This window comes from Pinus tabuliformis, chromosome 1_2, assembly GCF_031772625.1.
Source record: "Pinus tabuliformis cultivar Carrire ecotype Pingquan chromosome 1_2, CPIR1, whole genome shotgun sequence".
Taxonomy (NCBI): domain Eukaryota; kingdom Viridiplantae; phylum Streptophyta; class Pinopsida; order Pinales; family Pinaceae; genus Pinus; species Pinus tabuliformis.
The window spans coordinates 703,320,744-703,336,671 of record NC_142298.1 but is presented as its reverse complement, the minus strand read 5'-3'; the positions used below and the strand labels follow the sequence as shown (position 1 = coordinate 703,336,671).

Below are 15,928 nucleotides of genomic sequence, written 5' to 3'. Positions count from 1 at the left end.
TTCTGTAGGTGCGCTCATCATGGCCTATCGACCTGCAGAAATTACAAAACAATTGCTGGGACGTCTGCGTATACTTCTATAATAGATGACAATTATCCGTAGCATGTTTTCCTCCTATCTGACAAATCGCGCACCATAATGCAGGCGCCGCGCTCGATCTTGCTTGTGCCTCTGGTCTTAATGGCATCGGCCCTCCTCCCGCCAAGTAGTTCGCGAAGACTGGACAATGGTCTTTGTCATGCCCCTGGCCTTTGCATTTTATGCACCATACCTCCTCGCGCGCCTTTGGCAGAGTTTTCCTGTCCTGTTTCAAACTCTACATTTCCAGACACAAATTTTGCAGTTGGGCGTGGATTTGTTGGACTCCTAGGCCAAGATCTTGTATTGAGGTCTCGCGTAGTCTCATTGCAATCTCCAAAGCTTCGACTTGGGTGGATAACTTCTGCTACGACAGCGCCGTCCTTAGATGCAGTGTTAGTGATGCTACAAACCATGCGCAGTGTTGTCCATCCGTCAAGGTCATGTTGACTCCGCGAATCATACTCTTCAATCTTTGGTCCAGATCCCATGAGGTCTCGCCTGGAAGCATCGCGATCTCCTTAAACCCGATAATCGATTGTGTCTCCGACTTTGGCCTGCTAAATTCCATGTTCAGCGCAGCCTGGATATCTGCGATCCCCGCGTTTGGATGGTCATTAGAATGCTTAATGTACCATGTTAGTGCGCGATCCTGCAATGCGCTTACCAGCATTGCCTTCTTTATATTTTCATCCACGACTCCTTGTGCTTCCCATACGACCCTTACCACGAACCAAAATTAATCCGGATCTTCGTTCCCTACTCCTCTGAATACCGGCAATTTTATCACGCTCGCCATATTGAACTGTGGTGGTGGCGGAGGTGGTGTGGGCGGAGATGGAGGCGAAGATGGTGAAACTGGTGGTGGCGTAGGTGGGGGTGGCAGGCGTGGAATTGGTTGCCTTATCAGACTAACTGCGCTCCTCAGAGAAACTTTCGCGAGCTCTTCCTCACTTTCTCACCGCGGTAAAATCAAGGGGCTATTTTCTATCTCTGCGCTACCTTCGTTTCTATAGATCCTCCCACTTCGCATAGCCCCAAACATCAATTTATTCGCATAACCCGCTTTTCACACAATATTTTCTATCTCTGCGCTACCTTCATTTCTATAGATCCTCCCACTTCGCATAGCCCCAAACATCAATTTATTCGCATACCCGCTTTTCACACAATAGCATCTTAAGCCAAGTGTTCAAAGATTTAATGTACTTACCTTGCAGTCCTTTGAGGAAGATTCGTTCCGCCTCGCTGTAGATAACTATCGTGTCTACCGCAAGCTCGGTGATAAATCCTCCTATAATTCGATCGAGCCAATGGTCCACAGCACGCGCGATCTTATCTTCCGATGCTTGTAGTCTGTGCACTAATTCTGGAGTTCACACAATTGGTTTGTCGAGAGCCTACACCTTCCCTGACTGTCTGCTAGCTATTAGAATATTCCTAATTAGTATTTAATACTCATTCTTTTAGTTGTTGCTATTTTTTCGTTTAAGCAGTTTCTTAGATGAAACTGAGTGTTTCCATATTCTACATAGAAACTTGATGTTTCTATTATTGTAAATATCTCTGTATTATCATTGAGCTTCTTGCTCATTCTGAATTAATTCATTCGACATTCTTTTATGGTATCAGAGCGAGGTTAAGAGATTTCTTGAACAGTTATTCTCTCTGCATTCTAATCTCTTGAGTTCTTTCTTTCAATCCTTTCTAAGGTCGAGCCCTCTGTAAGCCAGGTAGCCTTCACTGAGTCTTAGCCTCGGCTTTGCTCACTGTGATAAAAGCTTACAGTCGTCTATCTCGATACAGAAATGGATTCTTCTCCTGCATTATCATTTCTCTGAGGAATTAAAAGTTGAAGAAACTCTTGGATCTGATTTAGAACAAAATTCCCTTGCTGGTATACCGATTCTGTTTGGATACTCGCTACAGTTCTTTGTGGCGGTGACCGTCTAGTGGGCGCGGGATTCACTGCATCTTCCTCACATTTCCAACGCAGCATCACCAGTTTGCATCACAACCCCAGGAGCTGGATCGTGGTGTTATGAGCAGCAGTCTATTTGTCGTTTGAAGCCTTGTGTCGCTGGACGTGAAAATTTGAGACGACGGCATTCTCCGACAGTGGAACCACAAAACAACGGCAGCGTGGATTTATCAAAAACGACAGCTCACGTGACGGCATTCTCCGACCGAAAAGGTTTTGGCCCTTCGTTGATATGATACAATCGTGGACGGCTCACGTGGTTTCATTTTTTAAGTCTACGTATTTATTTGGCAACTGACCGCAGCGAGCTGGAATTTAATCGTCGCATCAAGGTTTCGGGACCCTATGCCCTCTCATTTGCGTCAGAAATTACCGTTTTTTTTTTAGTTCAATTTTGGACGAGATCCAAGATCGCGTCGGAGCTTCAGCTGGAGGGGCGTGAACAGCCGTTCGGAAGAACGGATTTGAGAGGTTTCGAAACCTGGAATTTGTTGGAGTCGAAATCCCCTTCTTAGATTCGGAGTCACTGGTGCGTAAATTATCAGGGGGCAGCTGCCACGTCGGTCTGACATTTGCACATACTCTTTCAAGGCAGAATTTGTTAAAGTTCTGTGTCTCATACAATCATCTTGATATTTTCTTGGAATTTATTTGCGGTTTCTTCATTTGAAAAGGCATCACCTGAAACTTGATCTCTGAAGTTTGGCATTTGTTTGCTCAAGGCTGCCTGTGGAGAATTTGTTCTGCAGCCTGTGTTAAATCAGCAGCTGTATAGTCAATACAATCACTTCAAGCAGACTTGTGAAAGAAGGGTACAGCTACAGCAGTGGAATCTGCTCTATTGCTATTTTTTTAGACTGTGGAGATATATTTTTGCTGGACTTCTGTATTGTCTTTGGGAAAATGGCCACGCTCACCAATCTGATGTTAGAAGGAAATCAACGCTTTAATGGCAGCAACTATAACATTTGGAAACAAAGAATGTTGACCATTTTTGAATACAGGCGTCTTGATCAGCTCATTTTGGGCAAAGAGCTTCGTCCCGGTACAACTGGTACCGATCAAGATAAATTTGATGATCGAAATCGAGAGGCTGTTATGCTTCTCAAGCTCTCTGTCGCTGATGATCAGTTACCACAGATTCCTTCTGGCAAGACAGCTGCCGAAATCTGGCAACAGTTGAAAGAACTGCACGAGACATCTGACAAAAGCAGAGCCTTTTTTCTCAAAAATCAGTTGTTCTCCATCATGATGGACGAACATATGTCTTTACAGGAACATCTCAACAAAATTAAAGACATTCGAGATCAGCTCGAAGCCATTGGTCGGACCATGGAGGAAGAAGATATGGTAGTCATTACTTTGAAAAGTCTACCGAAATCCTATGAACACTTCATAGAAACACTCAACATTACCACCACAAATGTTGATCTGAAGTTTCCAGAGTTATGTACCAAACTTCTGCAGCAAGATCGGTGGAAACAGCAGTTTGGTAGTAGTGCTTCATCAGTATCCTCGGAAAATGCATTTGCTGCAAAATATCAGTCCTCTCAGTTCTTTCAGCAGAAAGGCTCTTCTCAGCCTTTTGATCCTGCTAGGAAGAAAAGTGTGCAGTGTAATTACTGTCACAGGTTCGGTCACATGAAGAAAGATTGCCGACAGAGGATTGCTTCTGAACAGAAGAAACAGGGAGGGCCACATCAGACAGCAAATGCTGCAGAACATTCCGAGCAGACAGATTCTGCCTTTTACGCCTTTATGGCTAAAAGGTCTTCAGATCATGTTCCTTCTTCTGCATGGTACATTGATTCTGATGCATCACGCCATTTCTCTCACAGGCGTGACTGGTTTATTGACTTCTCACCTTTCAGTGATTCCGTGGTATTTGGCGGAGGTGAAAAGTACACAGTAGCTGGCAGAGGTACAGTTCAAATTTAGTCTGGTGGGCGCACACTCATATTTCTAAATGTATACTATGTCCCTGGTATGGAAATTAATCTGCTATCTGTCAGCCAGATTATGAGGAATTCTCCTCAGCTTGATGTTGTGTTCAGTGCACACAAGTGCTCCATTATTGACAGGGAGACTAGTCTAACAGTTGTTGTTGGCCTAGAGGACCATGGTCTATACAGGCTACTTGACACCGGTGACTCTCTAGAAGTAGCTCTAGCAGCACGTGTCTCTCCCATCAGCACTCTATGGCATCAGCGATATGGGCATCTAAATATGCAGTATCTCTCTCAGCTCTCTCGGGAGGGACTTGTGTCAGGATTACCTGATATTCAGACTCAGCAGTTGGGGGTATGCAGCGCCTGTCAAGCGGGAAAGCAACATCGGTCTTCATTCAAAGATGGAGAATCTTGGCGCGCATCCAAGGTACTTCAGTTACTTCATGCTGATATTTGTGGTCCTATGAATACAGCTTCTATCACTGCTTGCAAATATTTTTTACTTATTGTAGATGATTTCAGTAGAAAGATGTGGGTGTATTTTCTAAAAAATAAATCTGATGCTCTTAGTACCTTTCAGAAATTTAAAACCTTAGTTGAAAAAGAATCTGGTTGTAACATCATGACCCTTAGGACCGACAATGGGGGGGAATTTTGTTCCTCAGCGTTTGCCAACTTCTGTGATATTCATGGCATCAAACGTCAATTAACGACTCCTTACACTCCTCAGCAGAACAGTGTTGTCGAGAGTCGCAACCGCACGGTTGTTGAAATGGCTCGTTCCATGTTACAACACAGGAGTGTTCCAAACAAATTCTGGGCTGAAGCAGTATTTACTGCTGTTTATCTTCTTAACCGATCACCTACTCAGGCTGTTAAAGGGAAGACTCCTGAAGAGGTTTGGTCTGGCCGTAAGCCTAAGATCAGTCACCTCAAAGTATTTGGCTCAGTTGCATATGTTTGGATTCCACCTGCTAAGCGCTCTAAGTTGGATTCCAAAAGCCAGAAACTCATGATGACAGGTTACAGTGATCATCACAAGGCCTATAGGCTGATAGATATAACCCGCTTTTCAAAGATTTAATGTACTTACCTTGCAGTCCTTTGAGGAAGATTCGTTTCGCCTCGCTGTAGATAACTATCGTGTCTACCGCGAGCTCGGTGATAAATCCTCCTATAATTCGATCGAGCCAATGGTCCACAGCACGCGCGATCTTATCTTCCGATGCTTGTAGTCTGCGCACTAATTCTGGAGTTCACACAATTGGTTTGTCGAGAGCCTACACCTTCCCTCACTGTCTGCTAGCTTCGCGATCCACTCATACAACTCAAAGGGGAAGGATGCAAGGAAAATTTCGTGGATTTCCGTATATAAGTAGCGCTCCAACCACTGTTCCTTGGATTCTTGTTTTCCTACGCCGCGAACTCGTGAATCTTTTCGTCTAACCACCCTTCAATTTCTTTCTTCGTTGGATTCCAGTAACACGACATCAGACATCCCTTATGCAGATCCCAGTCCCGGCAACGGAACCATTTGTGGCTTGTTGGGGCCTGACCTAGGTTCGGAGGTGATTTAGCCAAACAAATCCCGGTACTACTGGCCCTTTCGGCAACACTTCGTGGAGCGCGAGTTGAGGTCTCACCCGAAGTAGTATGGGAGGGTGCTAGAACTAGGTTTCCGCACACTGGGGATATCTAATGGTTTCAAGCGGTCCATGGTTCGGCCCTGCGCGCACGTCGCTACACGCGCTTACCCATACCTCGCAGCCTGAGATACTGCCTTCGCGCAGCCCTACTCGGGGACCGAATAGTGTTATTACCCAAGACCTTATCAATAACCCAATATTAGTTTATTAACTTAATTTATCTGTATGCTTTCAGTTACACTTAACAATGTTCACCATTCATACAAATGTGCGCAGTAACTAAACAGTATAATTGCAAATGATATCACACATGTAGTAACACAAGAACAGAAACACGAAATTCAAATAAAACTTCTCTTTATTATTCTTCCTCCTCAGTTACAGACTCAACTCCGCCCTGCGCACTCAGCTGCAAGGGTCCGCGCACTCAGCTGCAGGGGTCCGCGCACTCAGCTGCGGACTCTACTAGGCCTTTGCGCACTCAGCTACAGAGCCTCTTCCGACTACTATGACCCAAGATACTTAGACTCTTACTCTACGCTCGCTATCTTATTCTATCTATCAGATTTCATCATCTTTCTTTACAACTTAGAGCCTCACTCTATTTATACAATCCCATGGTCTGCGGACCATGGGTACGCTGACACTATATTCAAAACTTAAGGCGGACAGCCCTATGACTCTAACATACAATTTGCGCTTCACGCCCGCAATTCGCGAGGCTTTACAATAATATTACTCAAAACTTGGGCTTTGAGCCCCAAAACATGTTGTGGGGGGATTCCATGCCCAACACTTAGTGTTGTAGAGACTGAAACTATTCATTTAGACAATGGTCAATTAAATGATGTATTGTGTGTTCGTACATTATCATGCAACCTTCTATCTGTATATCAGATAACTCATTCAGGTGAAGGTAAACACGTTGAATTTTCACCTCATGATGTTGTAATTAAGGACCTAAGAGATCCTAGACAGATTTTAGCTACTGCCATCGTTGATGATTCTACAAGGTTGTATAAGTTTAACAACTTTGGGTCATCAACTCTTCCCTCAATATTTGTTGCTCATAATGATGAAGTGAGCAAAATTTGGTGACAGGTCTTCTTATGGTATCTTGCAAAGATGGCATTTGTTCCGGATGTGTACTAGGAAAACATCATCGGGATAGTTTTGAAAAACGTGTCTCTTGGCACGCCTCAACCGCTTTACAGCTTGTTCACAGTGATTTATGTGGTCCTCTTCCAGTTGTTTCATTCTCTGGCGACAAATATTTCTTAACCTTCATTGATGATTTCTCCAAATGCACTTGGGTATACTTCTTAAAACTCGAGTGAAGTCTTTGACATGCTCTTGTCCTTTAAGGCCTTTGTTGAGAAACAATCTGGACATCAAATTCTTAAGCTAATATCTGATAATATCTAACAACAAATTCATCAACTTTTGCACTGAGCATGGAATTCAATTACAACATATTGTTCCATATACTCCACAACAAAATGGTGTAGCTGAAAGGAAGAATCGCACCTTAAAGGAAATGGCTAATTGTATGCTTCAATCTAAAGGGATTAGTCTTAATCTTTGGGCAGAAGCAATTAACTGTGCAAATTATATAGTAAATCGCACTCCTACTAAGGTTTTAAAGAATATCACTCCAGAAGAAGCATGTAGCTCAATTAAACCAGATGTAAGTCACTTTCATGTTTTTGGAAGTGAAGCATGGGCCCATATTCCCGATGAGAAACATAAAGCCTTAGAACCTAGGAGTGAAAAATGTATTTTTCTTGGATATTCTGAAGATGTCAAAGGATATAGACTTCTTCCACCTAAATTCGAAAAATGTATTTTTCTTGGATATTCTAAAGATGTCAAAGGATATAGACTTCTTCCACCTAAATCCGAAAAATGTTATCATTAGAAGAGATGTAAAGTTTGCTGAAAATATATCAGCCTACAAGCCTAATACGGCGGATGTGCCAGGTCTCTCTATCCCTTTTACTTCTGAAAATATTTCTTCTTCAAATGATGACAGCAAGGATGACAATCCTCCCCCACCTTCTCGGGATCCTCCTTCAGCTCCTCAGGTTCCAAAATGGGTCTGTGCTACTCGGGATGTAGCGGATGCTCTTGCAAGTGATCCTACAGATACACATTCTCAGTTCGATAATGCCTCTTCTTTACTAGCTCAAGCCTCAGTGAATTATGATCCTGACACCTTTGCAAAAGCTTCAGGCAATCTAGATTGGGATGCATCTCTGAATGAAGAATATCGTTCATTAGTGGCAAATGATACATGGGATCTTGTTCCTCTTCCAAAGGGACGAAAACTTGTTAGATGCAAATGGGTTTACAGAACCAAGTTTGGACCACATGGAAAAGTTGATAAACATAAAGCTCGTCTTGTTGCTAAGGGTTTTTCACAAGTTGAAGGCGTTGACTATACTGAAACTTTCTCCCCTGTTGCCAAAATGAACTCTATCTGCCTTGTTCTTTCCTTTGCTGCCTCTTTCAAATGGTAAGTCCATCACATGGATGTTAAATCTGTCTTCTTGCATGGGGACTTGCATGAAGAAATCTATATGGAACAACCTCCTGGCTTTATACAAACAAACTCCAGCCTTGTATGTCGGCTTAAGAAATCCCTTTATAGTCTCGAGCAAGCCCCTCAAGCTTGGTATGCCAAAATGGATAGCTTTCTTTTAGATACTAGTTTTTCTAGGTGTCATTTTGATAATATTGTCTGTGCCAAGAAAGTGGGTAAGTCTCTTATCATTCTTGTTCTTTATGTTGATAATCTTATCCTTACTGGTAGTGATCCCAACCTTATAAACCATGTGAAGTCCAACCTTAAAAAGAAGTTTGAAATGACAGACTTAGGACACTTGCATTATTTTCTTAGTCTTCAAGTCTTGTAATCCAAGGAAGGTATTTCCCTTTCCCAGTCCAAGTATGCCTTGATCTTCTACGCCACTTTCACATGGAAGACTGTAAACTAGTCCCTTTTCCCTTTCATTCTGGAGCCAAAATTTCAGTCACTTGTACTTCCCCTGAAGTTGATCGTACCTTATACCGTCAGCTTGTAGAAAAACTTTTGTGTCTGACCCATACCTGTCTTGACCTTTCCTTTGTTGTTGGCCTTATTGCTCGGTTTATGCAAAACCCACATGAAAGTCATTGGAAAGCAGCTAAAAGAATACTTCGTTATGTTCGAGGTATAGTTCAATTTGGGATTCATTACAGTGCAGAAGCATCTCCTCTATCGGTTGGTTTCATTGATTCCGATTGGGCTGGTGACCGTGATGATCGGAAGTCTACTGCAGGTTATTTCTTCACTCTTGTTTCTGGACCTATTACATGGGCTTGCAAGAAACAAAGTGCCATTTCTCTTTCTTTGACAGAAAGAGAGAATCATGGCGTCGTAGAAGCTAGTAAGGAAGCCATGTGGCTTCGTGTGATAATCATTAGCATCATCTGACGACACTTTGGTGTGATAATCAAAGCACCATTCAACTATGCAAAGATCCAGTCCAACATCAGCACAGCAAACACATTGAACTACACATGCACTTCATCAGAAAGCTCATTCATGACCATGTTCTTGAAGTGCAATATTGTTCAATCGATGATCAAGTTGCAAACATCTTTACAAAGGCTCTGACAAAGGCAAAGTTACTAAATTTTGATTTATGTTGGAGTTCAGGAAGTTGTCACTAAGGGGGGATAGGCTCTAATGCCTCTTTCCTTCTCCTATTGTGTCATATTTGTACATCCTTCAATCCTATCCCAAGTTGTTCTAAGGGGGGATTTTAGGATATTCCGACACATAGGAAATAGTTAAGTATAACTTGGTTTGCTGTATAGTTAGGTAAAGTGTGTTTCTTTAGTATGTATTTTTTGTAACTTACAATTTGACGGTCACAATATGTTCTAGACATGAAGTGATCCGACGGTTCATTCTCTCCTCGATATCACCAACGCTTGATCCATGGCTTAACACCCGATTGGTCCATGATCTCTATTTAAACTTTAAAGAGCATGGAGGGTCATTTGTAAGGTGACCATTCATGAGAGAAGTTTATGTAAATTTTCTTTCTTTTACATTAATAAATTGCCTGAAATGGTCGTATTGGCTCAGGCCATGGACTGTTTCCCTCTTTGAGGATTTTAACCATGTCAAGAAACTGATGTATTGATCTGTGATCTGTTTGTGAGCGGTGTCCTTTGGTGTTCTATCTGAGGAACTTAATTAAATTCTTAGGTCAACATAAGTTTAAGAAGGTTTTGGCTTTATTCCGGCAAGATTTTTTGAGCTCCACATAAGTTTAGGAAGGCTATGACTTTCTTCCTATAGGAGAACCTAACTTGGATTAGGATAATTTGTCGTTGCCTCGTTCTCGATTGAATTTGAATAGCCTCGGCTCGATTCCAAAGGGGATATTGATACCAAAAGCTTGTTGTTCTTCAGACTATATGACCTCCTTGCCAAAACAGTTACAAGTGATGAATTGGGACTGAAAACCTTGCTGCTTCCTCAAAGGATAATTCTCTCGTTGTTCCTTGTATAAAGAAAGAACACGTCCCAAAACAAAGTAGGGAAGAGGAATATTGAAGAGAAAATAGGTTAATCAACTAGGGTGGAATCTTTCACCACCGAAATTGGTAGGAGGAAAAAAGGGGTCTTAAAACCCTCAAAGCCTCAGGCTCAAAGAAAACAGAAGTAATTGATCCAATCCAATGATGATTTGAATGAATCCAACCCTCTTGAATTTATAGATTTCTTTGAGGGGCTCTACTTCCTTAATTGATTGAGTAAACTTTACTCCAAGCCCCAACTCCGGGTTTCTTTGCTCAGCAGCCCCAAAACTTGCCCAGAATTGGAAATTTTGGGGTTTTCCCCTTTATTGAGGATTGTAGCCTATGGGTATCGATAGGCTATTTCGTCCTTTTTGGCACTTAATTTTGCGGGAACACTACAGAAAAGGTAACTGATGTGCCCATGAAATCAAGAAGACATCAAATACAGAGATGTCTTAAGAAGGCTCATGATTTATCACTTTCAGCCATATGAAATCTTGCTTGGACATGAGAAATGCAAATATATATCATATCTATAAAAATTCTCTGTCAAAGAAGCCGAAAAAACACCTCAATCAGAAAATACTAAGTGGTTCTCAACCCCAATTTGGAAATTATTGCGTCATTCAACAAAAATATAAAATAAGATAACATAAGATAATTTTATTAATGTCTGATGAGTGACCACAAAAGTAGGTCAATGGGACTGGAGTACTAGTATGAATACAATGTGGAAGTGCAAGCGCATCTCGTAGAAAATTCACATGTGAGAAGAAATACACATCAAAGAAGCTTAGTAATCTGAGAGAACATAAACAATTAGCAAAATTATAGAAGGACAGCATCCACAAGTTTACTGGAGACTGATTCTAGACCATTGTACAGGTTACATTAAAGAGAACTTAACACAGAAACATACACTTTTCCGGAGCTATTCGTATTTGTTCTGTTGAGCATGAGTTGATAAACTTGGAGGCAATCAGCATGAATCCCTCAACCTGCTCTCTTGGAATTGAACTAGATGAATAGGCTTCCCTGTCAAATTGTAAACCATCAACCAGAAAGTATTGTAATAATCAAACATCTCTTAAGAAAAATAGTGTTGAATACTACATCAAAAAATATTTTCATGTGAACCATCTAATACCTGACATCATGATTCATGTACCCACACAGCATGGGTTGGGAAACTCGGAAGGTATTATTTTCCATCTAATTATAAACCCCTTTTAGATATGTTCCAGAGTTCGATTAATTGGATTACGAATTAGCAATAATTTGGGGGAGGAATAAGCTCTAGGGTTTCCTTGGAGTGGAAAAAGACAATCAGCTTGTGGATTACTTGGAGAACCCCAACAAAGGGGTGGATATGGACTCATGAGGGATCTAGTAATCTAGGACTAAACTCTTGGGAAGGCAAAGTGGATGTGTTAGGCATAGAATTTGGAATGTTTGAATCGGAGGCATCAGAGGGCAGTCAAGTGATGTCAGGATTAATATTCGTTATGGGTTTTGGGCATGCAGCTGGGTACAGATCCTGCAGTTTTGTTCAACTTCATAGACAGGTGTCCTGAAGTCAGGTGTGATGAAGGAGATAGTAGCTCTGTTCATCCTCCAGCACAAGATGTGTCATATGCCTTCAATGTGCCAAAGCTCAGTTCAAAGAAAGGCTAGCTGCATTCAAGCCAGAAGTGTAAGGAACTATCTTATGTGATTTCTGGCTCTCTGAAGGCACACACAAACATTAGAGCAAGGGTTCACAAGATAGTAAGGTTAACTTGACACAAAAAGCAATGGGGGTTTGGGTGTATGTGGAGAATTTATCCAGTGACAAGGCTAAAGGGATTGGTGAGGAGCAAACTTGGATTTGGAGGCTCTATGTGGTGATGTCAGAGAGAAAGAATCTGGAGCAGTTATGAAGGATGGCAGGAATACTAAAAATGGTTATAAGGAAGAAAGAGAAAAGGATACATATGGTAGTAGGTGAAGATTTGGGTGTGGAATATGTTATGGATTGCATAAGCAAGGCCTTAATTGGCAAATTCTATGGAAGACAAAGAAACGGAATCATTGAATAATTGGATGCTACAGTACTGGAGGCCAATTATAGATTAAGGGCCAATACTCTACATCAGGGGCAGGGGCTGGGTTGGTTTCCTGTTCAGATCTGGGATTCAACTTTTCTATCCTTGAAGCCCTTGCATGTATGTTTCGATCCTGGGGCTGAAATACACCAAAATTTTGATTTGTGTGTAATTGTTAAGGCTCCCTCTAAAGTTCTAGACAAGAAATTCCTATAAATGATCCGCAATCTGTTGGGGAAATTCATCTAAGTAGATTCCTCTTTTAAGTCAAGTTTTTGCAGGACAGATGCTAAGATTTTAGTGGGAATCAACATGAAGGAGGTTTGGTACAAAATACAGAGTCAGGGCAAAGAATTTATACACAGTTGCTGGACTATTGCAACATTCCTAATAGATGCAACGTTCTTTTGAGATGCATTGTCATATTGTGAGGGATTATCCAAAGCCCCTCTACAAGAAGATTGGGAAGAGAAACTCTGAAAGGGTGGTAGATTTTCCCTGAACCTGAAGCTTCAAATCTAGAAATGAAACAAATGTATACCAATGGAGGATAGAACTGCAGCTCAATAGATGAACAAAGGGTTTGGGGTTTGTCGGAAACATAATGCTTAGGGGATTATGTAAATTGAATTATGCCCTTCAACTCATGTAAGCCTAGATGCATTCATTTCCTTGGAAGTTGTCAGAATGCTACTAGGAATGTAAATGTTAATAAGGAAGAGGTTAATTTGTATTCGTAAATTCAGATTCCCATAAATTGTTGTGAAATGCAAGTGGTGTTATTAGAGTATGCTCATTTTATGTGGTTTCCCTTGTTCACTGTAGAAAGCAACTGGGGCCAACGGAGATCTAGGCAGTGCTGAGAGAGTTTGAATCAATACACTTTTGTTTCTCAGCAAAAGAAAAGGAAAATAGAGTGCTCCCATCTACATTTGTGTGCTGGCTGGAAGAAGCAACATGTATTTATATGTTGGGCTCTGGAGAACCAAAACCATGGCCACCAAGAGAAGGGGCTGACTTAACACCTCTGAGAACCAGTAGAGAGCTCAACAAGGACTTTACTCACAGAATGCTTAACCTATGACATGCAGTATTGCAGTATGGTTGTCAGCCCATACTTAGAGGTTAAAATTGGTAACTAGGGCCAAATTCCACCTTGGCTCATTTGATGGAAATGATGATTGCATTAAATTCCTCTCTTCAAGAGCACCAAAATTGATATAAAGATCATCCAATTTGGACAAGCGGAAGTGCATTTTTGAATTTATGCCCACACAAGCAAATCAGTGTTCCACAGGGACTCGCCCCCCCCCTAGGGGTCTAGTTTCCTTGCTCCCCCGCGCTCCGAGGACTTGGGGACGAGTAGGGGACGTTTCCCCACGCTCCCAAAAATGAGGAAACTCAGGGGGACGTGCCAGGGGGACGTTTCCCTTTCCTGAGGCGGTGTTTCCCTTTGGTGTGTCTTGACGGCTGTTTTTTTTAAGCAACAATGCTATCGTAACTAGTCTACAGATGGAGGTTCCATGTTTTGATATTTTCTTCCAGCTATCAGTTCTTCCGTGGAGTCACCATGGTTCCGTGGAGCACCTCTGTTTTGACATTTTGATTTTACTCTTGCGATGAGATCCGAAACATAGAAGTCACGCCAACTAACCTTGTGTCAAAATATTTTAATTTCAGTATGAATGCAACTTTCTCGAAAGAAACCAGGTTTCCATGTTTCACTTATAAATTTAAAATTTAAAATATATTTTGCAGGCTTTCATATGACGGCCTTGTCTACGGCCACACTGGTTTTCATATGACGGCCTTGTCTCCATTTTAAATATATTCTGCAGGTTTTATCATTGCACAGTACAACAGCCCTTTCCGAATCATTGGGCATGTGAATGAAGATTGGGCAATCATCACAGCATCTATCTCAGAGCAGTGTCAACCAAACTTGACTGTGCTAAAGAGTGTGAGTTGAATGCAGCTTCTCAATGTGTATATATTGTAATGACCCTTTGCAAGTACTATTGTGGAATCCATGAAAAATAAATTCTCTCGCTCTAGAACTTCGCTATAGTAACTTAAAGTTTTAACAATACAAAAGATGGGGACCTGTGTATACTTGATGGCTTGTTTGTATAATGTCCAGAACCCTGTAGATCCTTACGCAATATTGTTATTTAGGACCTATCTAAACTAGTACCAAGGGCATATATTTAAGTTAAAACTTTTCATATGACGGCCTTTTGTCGGAAGCTATTCAATTTCATTGATGAAATGCATTCGTATTAAAAACACAGCTCTATAAACCAAGATTTTAGTGGGATGTAACTTACCAGCCAGTCATTATGTTACTAGTTTTAATTTTAAAGCCTTAAAGGAGGTTGAAGGTCTGGATATTTCATTATTTTGGGCATATCACTTACATCTTTAGGATCTGATCTTCAATACAAATTGTGCAAGAGGAAGTTTGTAATGGTCGAGGTCTTTTATACATCTGAATTCACTTGCTATGAATAGACCTTGTCATGATTCTCGGTCTCCCTTTTAGAGCAAAATAGTGGCATCTTCAAAGATCTGAAGCAAAGGTTGTAACTAATTCAGGACACGTTGACAGAGCTGAGAGATTTATCATTTATGTGCAGACTACAGAACAATTGAGCATAGGTTTAAAATTTTAAATTATATCCTTTTCTTTCCTAAACGCAGAAGGTATTAGAGTCTAGACTATTAGTTGAGTAAATAGATTATAGAAACAGTTTTAACTTTAGGAGCAAAGAATTTTTTTCATTTCTTTTTTTATCATTATGTTTTGACTCTTTCAATTCAAACCAAATTGTCATAGTGGACTCAATTAATAAATTATATTTTATATTTATAAGTTTTTAAGACCCTGACGCTCCCCCACGTTTCCTAAAAAATGGTGGGGAGCTTTTGCATAGGCCGCTCCCGCGCCCCCTCATCCCAGAACCTTGGTGGAACATTGATGCAAATTGTTCAGGTCGGCCACATCAACATGTAGGCTCATGAAGCCCAATGGACGTGACTCTTCACCCACAACGAATTGTATAAATACAAGTGACCTCTCACCTCATTTGGCATCTTCATCACTCACACATTCTCTCTCCTTCTCTCATTGGTTCGTACAACATTGGGCATTCTCTCTCTCCCATGTGTGGCACAAGGAGGATGAAATTACAAGACAGAATTGCAGGGCCGAAAATCTCAGAAATTTCTGCAGTTTGACCAGCATTGACTTTGACTTTCTGGGCATCATTTGACTTCGATTTTCTGGGTATATTTCTGTCTCAGCAGGCCGCATTCTTGGGCACAAAAACCGAGGAAAAAGGACTTTGACCTGTGTTGACTGCAGGCCTATTTGACCACAGGTTTACCAAGTTTAACCACAGATTCTGTGACTGTTTTAGACTAAATTTGACCACTGTTGGAGGCCAAGTTAGACTGCCATTGACCGAACTTCAAAGGAGGAGTTTGACTGGTGCGTTGATCATATGTCATCTCCGGTTAGGGCTGAAGTTTGACTGCAGATTTTGACAGGGCTGTTTTGACTTAAATTTGGCAAGTCAATTTTGACTTTTGTACTCTATCTCTCTCTGCTAAACA

The 15,928-nt window shown here is 41.4% G+C and overlaps 1 protein-coding gene across 1 annotated transcript in view; it reads right to left on the bottom strand.

Moving 5' to 3' along the window:
• COP13 (Proteasome component (PCI) domain protein) overlaps positions 1–15,928 on the bottom strand; it is a 200,713-nt gene that overhangs the window by 169,968 nt on the left and 14,817 nt on the right. Inside the window, exon 2 of the mRNA XM_089395832.1 lies at positions 11,149–11,264. Coding sequence (XP_089251958.1) covers positions 11,149–11,264 — 116 coding nt within the window. The remainder of the gene's footprint in view (positions 1–11,148; positions 11,265–15,928) is intronic.